The 13,901-nt window shown below is 47.0% G+C and overlaps 1 protein-coding gene across 3 annotated transcripts in view; it reads left to right on the forward strand.

The window, feature by feature from the left end:
• The window catches only part of LOC134337534 (interleukin-6 receptor subunit alpha-like), a 64,220-nt gene that overhangs the window by 26,765 nt on the left and 23,554 nt on the right, over positions 1–13,901 (forward strand). For 2 of the 3 annotated variants that reach the window (XM_063032638.1, XM_063032656.1), the window contains exon 2: positions 7,080–7,322. In XM_063032638.1, the coding sequence (XP_062888708.1) occupies positions 7,080–7,322 (243 nt within the window). Of the gene's footprint in view, positions 1–5,987; positions 6,193–7,079; positions 7,323–13,901 lie in introns of those variants that run through there. The other variant, XM_063032646.1, reaches the window with a different exon arrangement.

Genomic DNA, 13,901 nt, shown 5'->3' on the forward strand with positions numbered 1-13,901 from the left:
TATAAAGCCTCAGCATTATCTCCTTGTTTTTATATTCTATTCCCCTTGAAATAAAAACCAACATTGCATTTGCCTTCTTTACCACAGACTCAACCTGTGAATTAACCTTCTGGGAGCCTTGCACCAAGTCCCCTGCACTTCTGATGTTTAAATTTTCTCCGCATTTAGATAATAGTCCGCACTATTGTTCCTTTTACCAAAATACATTATCATATATTTCCCAACACTGTATTCCATCTGCCACTTTTTTTTGCCTAAGTCCTGCTGCAATTGAATTGCTTCCTCAGCACTACCTACCCCTCCTCCCATCTTCGTATCATCAACAAACTTCGCCATGAAGCCATCAACTCCATAATCCAAATCATTGACAAACGATGTGAAAAGTAGCGGTCCCAATACTGACCCATGCGGAACACCACTAGTCACTGGCAGCCAACCAGAAAAGGTCCCTTTTATTCCCACTCGCTGCCTCCTGCCTGTCAGCCATTCCACTATCCATGCCAGTATCTTTCCTGTAACGCCCTAGGATTTTATCTTGTTAAGCAACCTCATGTGTGGCACCTTATCAAATGCCTTCTGATAATCCAGGTAGATGACATCCATTACCTCTCCTTTGTCCACCCTGCTTGTTACTTAATCAAAGAACTCTAACAGATTTGTCAGGCAAGATTTCCCTTCACAGAAACCATACTGATTTTGACTTATTTTATCATTTATTATATTATTTTATTATTTTAGTGATAATTTTTCAAAACTCGTTAGATTCTGGACTAGTTCCTGAGGATTGGAGGGTGGCTAATGTAACCCCACTTTTTAAAAAAGGAGGGAGAGAGAAACCGGGGAATTATAGGCCGGTTAGCCTAACGTCGGTGGTGGGGAAACTGCTGGAGTCAGTTATCAAGGATGTGATAACAGCACATTTGGAAAGCGGTGAAATCATCGGGCAAAGTCAGCATGGATTTGTGAAAGGAAAATCATGTCTGACGAATCTCATAGAATTTTTTGAGGATGTAACTAGTAGAGTGGATAGGGGAGAACCAGTGCATGTGGTATATTTGGATTTTCAAAAGGCTTTTGACAAGGTCCCACACAGGAGATTAGTGTGCAAACTTAAAGCACACGGTATTGGGGGTAAGGTATTGGTGTGGGTGGAGAATTGGTTAGCAGACAGGAAGCAAAGAGTGGGAATAAACGGGACCTTTTCAGAATGGCAGGCGGTGACTAGTGGGGTACCGCAAGGCTCAGTGCTGGGACCCCAGTTGTTTACAATATATATTAATGACTTGGATGAGGGAATTAAATGCAGCATCTCCAAGTTTGCGGATGACACGAAGCTGGGTGGCAGTGTTAGCAGTGAGGAGGATGCTAAGAGGATGCAGGGTGACTTGGATAGGTTGGGTGAGTGGGCAAATTCATGGCAGATGCAATTTAATGTGGATAAATGTGAAGTTATCCACTTTGGTGGCAAAAATAGGAAAACAGATTATTATCTGAATGGTGGCCGATTAGGAAAAGGGGAGGTGCAACGAGACCTGGGTGTCATTATACACCAGTCATTGAAAGTGGGCATGCAGGTACAGCAGGCGGTGAAAAAGGCGAACGGTATGCTGGCATTTATAGCGAGAGGATTCGAGTACAGGAGCAGGGAGGTACTACTGCAGTTGTACAAGGCCTTGGTGAGACCACACCTGGAGTATTGTGTGCAGTTTTGGTCCCCTAATCTGAGGAAAGACATCTTTGCCATAGAGGGAGTACAAAGAAGGTTCACCAGATTGATTCCTGGGATGGCAGGTCTTTCATATGAAGAAAGACTGGATGAACTGGGCTTGTACTCGTTGGAATTTAGAAGATTGAGGGGGGATCTGATTGAAACGTATAAGATCCTAAAGGGATTGGACAGGCTAGATGCGGGAAGATTGTTCCCGATGTTGGGGAGGTCTAGAACGAGGGGTCACAGTTTGAGGATAGAGGGGAAGCCTTTTAGGACCGAGGTTAGGAAAAACTTCTTCACACAGAGAGTGGTGAATCTGTGGAATTCTCTGCCACAGCAAACTGTTGAGGCCAGTTCATTAGCTATGTTTAAAAGGAAGTTAGATATGGCCCTTGTGGCTACAGGGGTCAGGGGGTATGGAGGGAAGGCTGGGTTCTGAGTTGGATGATCAGCCATGATCATAATAAATGGCGGTGCAGGCTCGAAGGGCCGAATGGCCTACTCCTGCACCTATTTTCTATGTTTCTATGTTTCTATTTGTCTCCAGGTACCCTGAAACCTCACATTCCCAACCAGTAAAGTTAGACTAGTTGGCCTATAATTTCTTTTCTTTTGCTTTCCTCTCTTCTTAAAGAGTGGAGTGACATTTGCAATCTTCCAGTCCTCCAGAATCAAATGATTTTTTTAAAGATCATGACCAATGCATCTGTTATCTCTTCAGCAGCCTCTCTCAGGACTCTGGGATGTAGTCCACCTGGTCCAGGTGACCTATCCACCTTCAGACCTTTGAGTTTACCTAGCACTTTCCCCCTTGTAATAGCAATGACACTCACTCCTGCTCCGTGACACTCATGGACCTCTGGCACACTGCAAAGTACAGATGCAAAGTACCCATTAAGTTCATCTGCCATTTCTTTGTCCCCTATTACTGCCTCACCAGTATCATTTTTCAGTGGTCCAATATAACTCTTACCTCCCTTTTACTCTTTGTATAACTGAAAAACTTTTGGTTTCCTGCTTTATATTATTGGTTAGTTTGCCCTCATATTTCATCTTTTCCCTTTTTATAGTTTTTTTTTTAGTTACCTTTTGTTGGATTTTAAAAGCTTCCCAATCATCCAACTTCCCACTCACTTTTGCTACCTGTACCTTTCCAAGTGAGTTTTAAATGTTGTTAATGTATCTGCTTCAAACGCTTCGTCTGGCAGCTCGTTCCACAGACTGACCACCCTCTGGGGGAAGAAGTTGCCCTCAGGTTCCTATTAAATCTCTCCCCTCTCATCTCAAACTGTGCCCTCTAGAGAAGATATAATGTCCAGGGTGGTTGGCATCTGTGATTATGTTGGCTGTTTTACCGAGACAGCAGGAAGTGTAGGCAGTGTCCATAGAGGGTAATAGTCAAGTCAAATCCAGTTGGAATTGTTGAAAGTGGAGTCACAGATAGACAGGGTGTTTAGCAGTCTGGACTCCATCAGTCAGGGCACCTGTTGGGACACAATAGACAATAGGTGCAGGAGTAGGCCATTCAGCCCTTCGATCCAGCACTGTGATCATGGCTGATCATCCACAATCAGTATCCAGTTCCTGCCTTATCCCCATAACCTTTGATTCCACTATCTTTAAGAGCTCTATCCATCTCTTTTTTGAAAGCATCCAGAGACTTGGCCTCCACAGCCTTCTGGGACAGAGCATTCCATATATCCACCACTCTCTGGGTGAAAAAGTTTTTCCTCAACTCCATTCTAAATGGCCTACCCCTAATTCTTAAACTGTGGCCTCTGGTTCTGGACTCACCCATCAGCGGGAACATGCTTCCTGCCTCCAGCATGTCCAATCGCTTAATAATCTTAACACTATGCTACAGTTGTATTAGGCATCAATGGGACCATACCTGGAGTTCTGTGTACAGATTTCCATTCCCTGTCATGGGAAAGAGTGTGGGGAAGATTTACGAGGATGCCACCAGGACCGGAGGGCCTGAGTTATAGGAAGAGGTTTGCTGGTCTGGCAGTTTATTCCTCGGAGAGTAGAAGAATGAGAGACAAGCTTATAGACGCTACACAGAGGATCATCACCTCATGTTTATCTGGGGGTGGTCTAAAGTCCGACAGCATGAACACTAAATCCTCCAACTTCAGGACACCCTCTCCCTTCTGTCTCCTTCCCTCTCCCCTCCTCACCCTGCCAACTCCCCCCACACTCACCCTGGCAGCACAGCCTCGGGACAAAGGTCCTTCAGAACAGAGATGAGGAGGAACTGCTTCGGCCAGAGGGTGGTGAATCTGTGGAATTTGTTGCCAACGGGGGGGGGGGGTACCAAGTCACAGTGTATTTAAGACAGAGATTGGTAGGTTCATGATCGGTGAGGGGTTCAAGGGTTTCAGGAAGAAGGCAGGAGAATGGGGTTAAGAATAAAAACATCAGTCATGATTGAGTGGCAAGAGCAATAATGGGCCAAATGGCCTGATTCTGCTCGTGTATCTTGTCCTGACGAAGGGTCTCGGCCCGAAACGTCGACTGTACTTCTTCCTATAGATGCTGCCTGGCCTGCTGCAGTTCCACCAGCATTCTGAGTGCGCTGCTGTATCTTGCATTGTGGTCTTATTGCCCCTCTGCACTCCTGACCACGATGCCAAGTATTGACCCAAATCGCTGACCACCCCTCTGCCTCCATGGATGCTGCCAGATCTGCTGAATGCCCTAAGCAGCTTCAAAGTGGAGAGGTCTCCAGTGAGACCACACCCGGAGTACTGTGTGCAGTTTTGGTCTCCAAATTTGAGGAAGGACATTCTTGCTATTGAGGGAGTGCAGCGTAGGTTCACAAGGTTAATTCCCAGGCTGGCGGGACTGTCATATGTCGAAAGATTGGAGCGACTGGGCTTGTATACTCTGGAATTTAGAAGGATGAGAGGGGATCTTATTGAAACATATAAGGTTATTAAGGGATTGGACACGCTGGAGGCAGGAAGCATGTTCCCGCTGATGGGTGAGTCCAGAACCAGAGGCCACAGTTTAATAATAAGGGGTAGGCCATTTAGAATGGAATTGAGGAAAAACTTTTTCACCCAGAGAGTGGTGGATATATGGAATGCTCTGCCCCAGAAGGCTGTGGAGGCCAAGTCTCTGGATGCTTTCAAGAAAGAGATGGATAGAGCTCTTAAAGATAGTGGAATCAAAGGTTATGGGGATAAGGCAGGAACTGGATACTGATTGTGGATGATCAGCCATGATCACAGTGAATGGCGGTGCTGGCTCAAAGGGCCGAATGGCCTGCTCCTGCACCTATTGTCTATTGTCTATTGTCTTTCAAAGGGCTGCCACTCAGGAAATGGGCAAAAAGGGCACTGTCAGCCTTTGCACTGAAAATTGGTGATTCAAAATCCGGATGTGAGCAAATCTCTGTGGCAGCTTCTGGTGAAAAAGAGGAAGGAGATGCTAGGACGTTTCTAAAGATGAGAATGCAGTTGTGTGTGTGTCTCTCTCTCTCTCTCTCCTTCTCTCTTTCTCTGTCTCTCTCTCTACATCTCTCTCTTCTCTGACTCTCTTTCTCTGTATATCTGCATCTCTGTCTCTCTCTCGCATCTGTCTCTCTCACACAGTCTCTTCCGTCTCCCCCGTCTCTCATTCTCCGGTCTGTCTCTGTGCATCTCTCCCCCTCTACCCCCCTCCTCCCCCCACAACCCCTCATGAGCCACCGCACAAAGAGGAACTCAGCAAATCCAGTCAGTTGACTCATTCCCCACTTCCCAAAACAAAGGTCAAAAGTCAAACTGCGATGTTCCCCAGATACAGCAGCACGGGTAGTTCTTTTCCCCACCGGCCACGGAGAATATTGGGAGAGAGTTTTCCCTTCTAACCTGAAGTTTGTAGAGGTCACATCAAGTGGTTGGTCTTAGTGTTATTGTGTAGTATTATTTTGTTTAGTATTTATTAGCTCATTATTCTCACATGAAAAACCGCATTGAGGTAGAACAAGGTAAAACAGTAACAATGCAGAATAAAGTGTAAAAGAAAAACTAAAAAGAAACAGAGAATAAAATGCAATATCATAACGAGGTAGATACTTTTATACTTTATACTTTATTGTCGCCAAACAGTTGGTACTAGAACGTACAATCATCACAGCGATATTTGATTCTGCGTTTCCCACTCCCTTGATTACAAATATCAAATATTAAAAATAGTAAAAATTAGTAAATATTAAAAATTTAAATTATAATTCATAAATAGAAGACAGAAAAAGGGAAAGTAAGGTAGTGCAAAAAAAAACCGAGAGGCAGGTCTGGATATTTGGAGGGTACGGCCCAGATCCGGGTTAGGATCCGTTCAGCAGTCTTATCACAGTTGGAAAGAAGCTGTTCCCAAATCTGGCCGTACGAGTCTTCAAGCTCCTGAGCCTTCTCCCGGAGGGAGTGTGTTGGCTGGGTGGGTCGTGTCCTTGATTATCCTGGCAGCACTGCTCCGACAGCGTGCGGTGTAAAGTGAGTCCACGGACGGAAGATTGGTTTGTGTGATGTGCTGGGCCGCGTTCACGATCTTCTGCAGCTTCTTTCGGTCTTGGACAGGACAACTTCCATACCAGGTTGTGATGCACCCTAGGAGAATGCTTTCTACGGTGCATCTATAAAAATTAGTGAGGGTTTTAGGGGACGGGCCAAATTTCTTTAGTTTTCTCAGGAAGTAGAGGAAGATTGCGAGGTCATCTCACCGTGCGAGACTCTGATGACAGCAGGACAGTACGTGCTTTCAGACTTTTCTATCTTCTGCCGGATGGGAGGAGGGAGAAGAGAGAACGTCCCGATTGGGAGGGATCTTTGCTTATGCTGGCGACTTCACGGAGGCTGCTTTCTCTGACGTGCTGAGCTCTGTCCAGAACCCTCTGCTGTTTCTTGAGCTCATTAGACATAGGAAGCATCGGTGCTGCTAGATAGAATGCTTTCTATAGTGCGTTGACAACAGTTGGTGAGGATCCATGGGTACATGCTGAATTTATTTAGCCTCCTGAGGAAGTAGAAGCCTTGGTGAGTTTTCTTTGGCCATGACGTGTATGTGGCTAGAGGACTGGATACTAAGAACAACCCTCTCGACGCGGTATTGTTGATGTAGACACGAGCCTTCCCGAAGTCAATGACCAGCTCGTATTTCTAATGAGATTAGAAAACTTCCTAATTCCCGGGACACCAGCCCTCCCCTTTCCCTTCAGACCTCTCTGTAACCACCCTCCCCGTCTCTGGCCGAGCCTTGGGGTCTTTTCTGTGCCCGAACCTGCGACTGATAGCCCTGCCTTCCACGCTGTTGCTGCCAAATGGCCCCGACCCCGCCGCCCTCTCCCGTGCCCTTCACTGACCGGCTGATTTTTTCCCCGCAGTGCCTCTCCCCGGCACGGTCACCTCCCAGGTCGGAGGCCGTGCCCACCTGTCCTGCGGCCCCGGCCCCGGCGACCAGGTGGAGACGGAGTGGAGGTTCAGGAACAAGGTCCTGAGACCCGGACGCCACCGCACGCTCAACGGCAGCCGGCTGATCCTCGAACCCATCGAGGCGAAGAACGCGGGGATCTACACCTGCTTCAGGAACGGTACCAAAGTGAAGAGTGTGCGGCTGCTCGTTGGAGGTAAGGCCTCCCCCCCTCGCCCTCACCCTCACCACCCGCAGGGGCCCGGGGGACGGAGCTGTACCTAATCTAACAACTTATTTATACAATAGTGTACTGCAGTTCAGGGGACTCTGCAATGGGGTAAAGTGAAGACAAGACCATCCGGGTAGCAGCTTCTTCTCCAGGCCTGACCTCCCTCACACCATCCAGCTCTCATCACCTATGAAGCACCAGCAGCTTTGCACTGAAGTGTGTTGTAGATGCACCTAATTAGTTGTTTATTTGTGGTAATGTTACTTTATGCGTTGTGTGTGTGAGTTACATGTACTGTGTTGTACAACTTGCTCCGGAGGAACGTTGCTACGTTTGGCCGTGTATTGTACCTGTGTGCCATTGAAAGAACAATAAATAGGAACGTAGAAAACCTACAGCACAGTACAGGCCCTTCGGCCCTCAAAGTTGTGCCGAACATGTCCCTACCTTACAAATTATTAGGCTTACCCGTTTTTCTAAATTCCATGTCCCTATCCAAAAGTCTCTTAAAAGACCCTATCGTATCTGCCTCCACCACCGTTGCTGGCAGCCCATTCCACGCACTCACCACTCGCTAAGTGAAAAAAAACCTACCCCTGACATCTCCTCTGTACCTACTCCCCAGCACCCTAAACCTGTGTCCTCTGACTATCCACATGATCAATGCCTCTCATCATCTTATACACCTCTGTCAGGTCACCTCTCCTCCTCCGTCGCACTAAGGAGAAAAGGCTGAGTTCACTCAACCTGTTTTCATAAGGCATGCTCCCCAATCCAGGCAACATCCTTGTAAATCTCCTCTGCACCCTTTCTATGGTTTCCACATCCTTCCTGTAGTAAGGCGACCAGAACTGAGCACAGTATTCCAAGTGGAGTCTGACCAGGGTCTTATAGAGCTGCAACATTACCTCTCGGCTCCTAAATTCAATTCCACAATTAATGAAGGCCAATACACCGTATGCCTTCTTAAACACAGAGTCAACCTGCACAGCTGCTTTGAGTGTCCTATGGACTCAGACCCCAAGATCCCTCTGATCCTCCACACTGCCAAGAGTCTTACCATTAATACTATATTCTGCCATCATATTTGACCTACCAAAATGAACCACTTCACACTTATCTGGGTTGAACTCCATCTGCCACTTCTCAGCCCAGTTTTGCATCCTATCAATGTCCCGTTGTAACTTCTGACTGCCCTCCACACTATCCACAAAGCCCCCAACCTTTGGGTCATCAGCAAACTTACTAACCCATCCCTCCACTTCCTCATCCAGGTCATTTATAAAAATCACGAAGAGTAGAGGTCCCAGAACAGATCCCTGAGGCACACCACTGGTCACCGACCTCCATGCAGAATATGACCCGTCTACAACCACTCTTTGCCTTCTGTGGGCAAGCCAGTTCTGGATCCACAAAGCAATATCCCCTTGGATCCCATGCCTCCTTACTTTCTCAATAAGCCTTGCATGGGGTACCTTATCAAATGCCTTGCTGAAATCCATATACACTACATCTACTGCTCTACCTTCATCAATGTGTTTAGTCACATCCTCAAAAAATTCAATCAGGCTCGTAAGGCATGACCTGCCTTTCACAAAGCCATGCTGACTATTCCTAATCATACTATACCTCTCCAAATGTTCATAAATCCTACCTCTCAGGATCTTCTCAATCAACTTACCAACCACTGAAGTAAGACTCACTGGTCTATAATTTCCTGGGCTATCTCTACTCCCTTTCTTGAATAAAAGAACAACATCCGCAACCCTCCAATCCTCTGGAACCTCTCCCGTCCCCATTGATGATTCAAAGATCATCGCCAGAGGCTCAGCAATCTCCTCCCTCACCTCCCACAGTAGCCTGGGGTACATCTCATCCGGTCCCAGAGACTTATCCAACTTGATGCTTTCCAAAATCTCCAGCACATCCTCTTTCTTAATATCTACATGCCCAAGCTTTTCAATCCGCTGTAAGTCAACCCTACAATTGCCAAGATCCTTTTCCATAGTGAATACTGAATCAAAGTATTCATTAAGTATCTCTGCTATTTCCTCCGTTTCCATACACACTTTTCCACTGTCACACTTGATTGGTCCTATTCTCTCACGTCTTATCCTCTTGCTCTTCACATACTTGTAGAATGCCTTGAGATTTTCCTTAATCCTGCCTGCCAAGGCCTTCTCATGGCCCCTTCTGGCTCTCCTAATTTCCCTCTTAAGCTCCTTCCTGTTAGCCTTATAATCTTCCGGATCTTTAACATTACCTAGCTCTCTGAACCTTTTCTAAGTTTTTCTTTTCTTCGTGACTGGATTTATTACAGCCTTTGTACACCATGGTTCCTGTACCCTACCAGAACTTCCCTGTCTCATTGGAACGTACCTTTGCAGAATTCCACACAAATAACCCCTGAACATTTGCCACATTTCTTCTGTACTTTTCCCTGAGAACATCTGTTCCCAATTTAAGCTTCCAATTACCTGCCTGATAGCCTCATAATTCCCTTTACTCCAATTACATGCTTTTCTAACTTGTCTGTTCCTGTCTCTCTCAATGGTATTGTAAAGGAGATAGAATTATGATCACTATTTCCAAAATGCTCTCCCGAGAGATCTAACACCTGACCAGATTCATTTCCCAATACCAGATCAAGTACAATGTCTCCTCTTGTAGGCTTATCTACATATTGTGTCAAGAAACCTTCCTGAACACACCTAACAAACTCCACCCCATCTAAACCCCTTGCTCTAGGGAGATGCTAATTGATTTTTGGGAGATTAAAATCTCCCATCACGACAACTCTGTTATTATTACACCTATCCAAGATCTGTTTCCCTATCTGCTCCTCGATATCCCTGTTACTATAAAAAACACCCAGTAAAGTTACTGACCCCTTCCTATTCCTAACCTCCACCCATAGAGACTCCATAGACAATCCCTCCATGACGTCCATCTTTTCTGCAGCCGTGACACTATCTCTGATCAACAGTGCTATGCCCTCACCTATTTTGCCTCCCTCCCTGTCCTTTCTGAAACATCTAAAACCCGGCACTCGAAGTAACCATTCCTGTCCCTGAGCCATCCAAGTCTCTGTAATGGCCACAACATCATAGCTCCAAGTACTGATCCACGCTCTAAGCTCATCCGCTTTGTTCATAATACTCCTTGCATTAAAATAGGCACATCTGAAACTGTCGGTCTGATCACGTCCCTTCTCTATCACCTGCCTCTCCTCCCTCACACACTGTCTCCAAGCTTTTTCTATTTGTGAGCCAACGGCTTCTTCCCCAGTCTCTTCAATTCGGTTCCCACCCCCCAGCAATTCTAGTTTAAACTCTCCCCAGTAGCCTTAGCAAACCTCCCCACCAGGATATTGGTCCCCCTGGGATTCAAGTGCAACCCATCCTTTTTGTACAGGTCACACCTGCCCCAAAAGAGGTCCCAATGATCCAGAAATCTGCATCCCTGCCCCCTGCTCCAATCCCTCAGCCACGCATTTATCCTCCACCTCATTTTATTCCTATACCCACTGTCATGTGGCACAGGCAGTAATCCCGAGATGACTACCTTTGTGGTCCTACTTCTCAACTTCCTTCCTAACTCCCTGTAGTCTGTTTTCAGGACCCCTTCCATTTTTCTGCCTATATCATTGGTACCAATATGTACCACAACCTCTGGCTGTTCTCCCTCCCACTGCAGGATATCTTGGATGCGATCAGAAACGTCCCAGACCCTGGCACCTGTGAGGCAAAATACCATCTGTGTTTCTTTCCTGCATCCACAGAATCGCCTGTCTGACCCCCTAACTATAGAGTCCCCGATCACTGCTGCCATCCTCTTCCTTTCCCTATCCTTCTGAGCCACAGGGCCAGACTCTGTGCCAGAGGCGTGACCACTGTCGCTTCCCCCAGGTAGGCTGTCTGCCCCCCCACCAAACAGTACTCAGACAGGAGTACTTATTGTCAAGGGGTACAGTCACAAGGGTGCTCTCTAGTACCTGACTCTTGCCCTTCCTTCTCCTGACTGTGACCCACTTGTCTGTCTCCCTTGGCCCCGGAGTGACCACCTGCTTAGAACTCCTTTCTATCACCTCCTCACTCTCCCTGACCAGATGAAGGTCATTGAGCTGCAACTCCAGTTCCCTAATGCGGTCCCTTAGGAGCTGCACCTCGACACACCGGGTGCAGATGTGGCCGACCGGGAGGCTGGGAGACTCCAGGACTTCCCACATCTGACACCGAGCACAGAACACCGGCCTCACACACATACTTCCTTTCCACAATTAACACAGGTAAACCTCCCTCACTTCGTTATCGTCTAAGCCCGTTGAGCCAAAGCCCTATCACTCTGCTACCTTTCACTCCGCTGCCCGCTCCAAACGCTGCCCACTGGATACGGCGGTCTTCTTTTTAAACATTTCCTGCTCTACTGGCTGACGTCACGCGCCTGCGCAGTCTTGCCTCTCTTTTACCCCAAGTAGTAAAACTGCCTTTGCTCTGGAATTGAACTTGACTCAGTTAAAATCAAGGTTTAATACAAGATCGTCTACCTTATTCCGTTTACTGTGTCCGTTCAAATGTAACGCTTTCAGTCCTGTATTCATCACCCTTTTTGATTTTGTCCCCATTGCACTTTAGTTCATTCTTCTGACTGGAATTTTGCCCTGTCATCTGCCTGTCCTTCCTCACAGTTTCACTACACACTGCATCTAGTTGTAAACCAACTCCCCCACCCTCAGCCCTATCACTCCACTTCCCATCCCCTTGCCAAGTTAGTTTAAACTCTCTTGCACAGCCCTAACAAGCCTGCCCCCGAGAATAGTGGACCCCTTCGGGTTCAGGTGTAATCCATCCTTTTTGTACAGGTCATATCTTCCCCAGGAGAGATCCCAACGATCCAGATATCTGCCCCTGCACCAGTTCCTCAGCCACAAACTCATCTGCCAAATCATCCTGTTCTTACCCTGGCTGGCACGTGGTACAGGGCAGCAATCCCCACGCTGCTACTGTGGGAGTTCTGATTTTCAGCTTCCTGCCCAACTCCCTATACTCTCTCTTCAGGACCTCCTACCTAAGTCATTGGTGTCAATATGTACCATGGCATCTGACTGCTCACTCTGCCCCTTTGAATGCCATGGAGCCAATCTGAGAGCCTGGCACCAGGGAGACAATATACTATCCAAGTATGCTGCCTCACCTCCACAGAACCTACTTTCTACTCCTCTAATCATGGAATCCCCTATCACTACTGCACTCCTCTTCTTCATACCCCTCCCCGCTTCCCTTCTGAGCCACGGAGCCAGGCTCAGTGCCAGAGACCCAGTCGCTGTGGCTCCCCCTGGTAGATTGTTCCCCTCCACCCCAACAGTATGCAAAGCTATATACTTATTATTGAGGGAACGGCCAGAGGGTTACTCTGCACTGGCAGCCTATTCTCTTTCCCAATCGACAGTCACCCAGGTACCTGCGTCCTGCAACCTAAAGGGTGACTACCTCCTCGTTCTCTTCCAGAAGGTCTCTGAAGTGCAGCTTCAGTTCCCTGACATGGTTTCTAAGGAGCTGCAGCTGGATGCACTTCGTGTAGATGTAGTTATCAGGGAGGCTGGAGGTCTCCCAGAGTTCCCACATCTCACATAAGGTTGAAAAGGTCACGGTGTCGGGGCCGGGGGAAGCGAATGGGCGGGTGTTCCACTTACTGTTAGTGAGGTTTACTCGTCTCTGCAATGAACGGAGGCTGTGGCCTGAAACTAACGGGCTCCTGGACCGGCTGCAGTGATGACTGGCTTCGTGGCCGTGAAATCAATCGTGAACAACAGTTCTGAATGTTAACTGCTTTTGATTCGTTATCCTGAACATTGGTTGTTTGATGGTCTTTTTAATGGGTTCCATTTGGTTTCTTTGTTTTGTGGCTTTAGAACCGTAGAACATTACAGCACAGAAACAGGCCTTTTTGCCATTCTTGGCTGTGCCGAACCATTTTCCTGCCTAGTCCCACTGACCTGCACCTGGACCGTATCCTTCCATACACCTCTCATCCATGTACCTGTCCAAGTTTTTCTTAAATGTTAAAAGTGAGCTCACATTTACCACCTTGTCTGGCAGCTCATTCCACACTCCCACCACTCTCTGTGTGAAGAAGCCCCCCCTAATGTTCCCTTTAAACTTTTCCCCCCTCACCCTTAACCCATGTCCTCTGTTTTTTTTTCTCCCCTTCCCTCCGTGGAAAAAGCCTGCTTGCATTCACTCTATCTATACCCATCATAATTTTATATACCTCTATCAAATCTCCCCTCATTCTTCTAAGCTCCAGGGAATAAAGTCCTAACCTATTCAACCTTTCTCTGTAACTGAGTTTCTCAAGTCCCGGCAACATCCTTGTAAACCTTCTCTGCACTCTTTCAACCTTATTAATATCCTTCCTGTAATTTGGTGACCAAAACTGAACACAATACTCCAGATTCGGCCTCACCAATGCCTTATACAACCTCATCATAATATTCCAACTCTTATACTCAATACTTTGATTAATAAAGGTCAATGTACCAAAAGCTCTCTTTACGACCCTATC

The sequence above is a fragment of the Mobula hypostoma genome, chromosome 2 (genome assembly GCF_963921235.1).
Source record: "Mobula hypostoma chromosome 2, sMobHyp1.1, whole genome shotgun sequence".
Lineage (NCBI taxonomy): Eukaryota > Metazoa > Chordata > Chondrichthyes > Myliobatiformes > Myliobatidae > Mobula > Mobula hypostoma.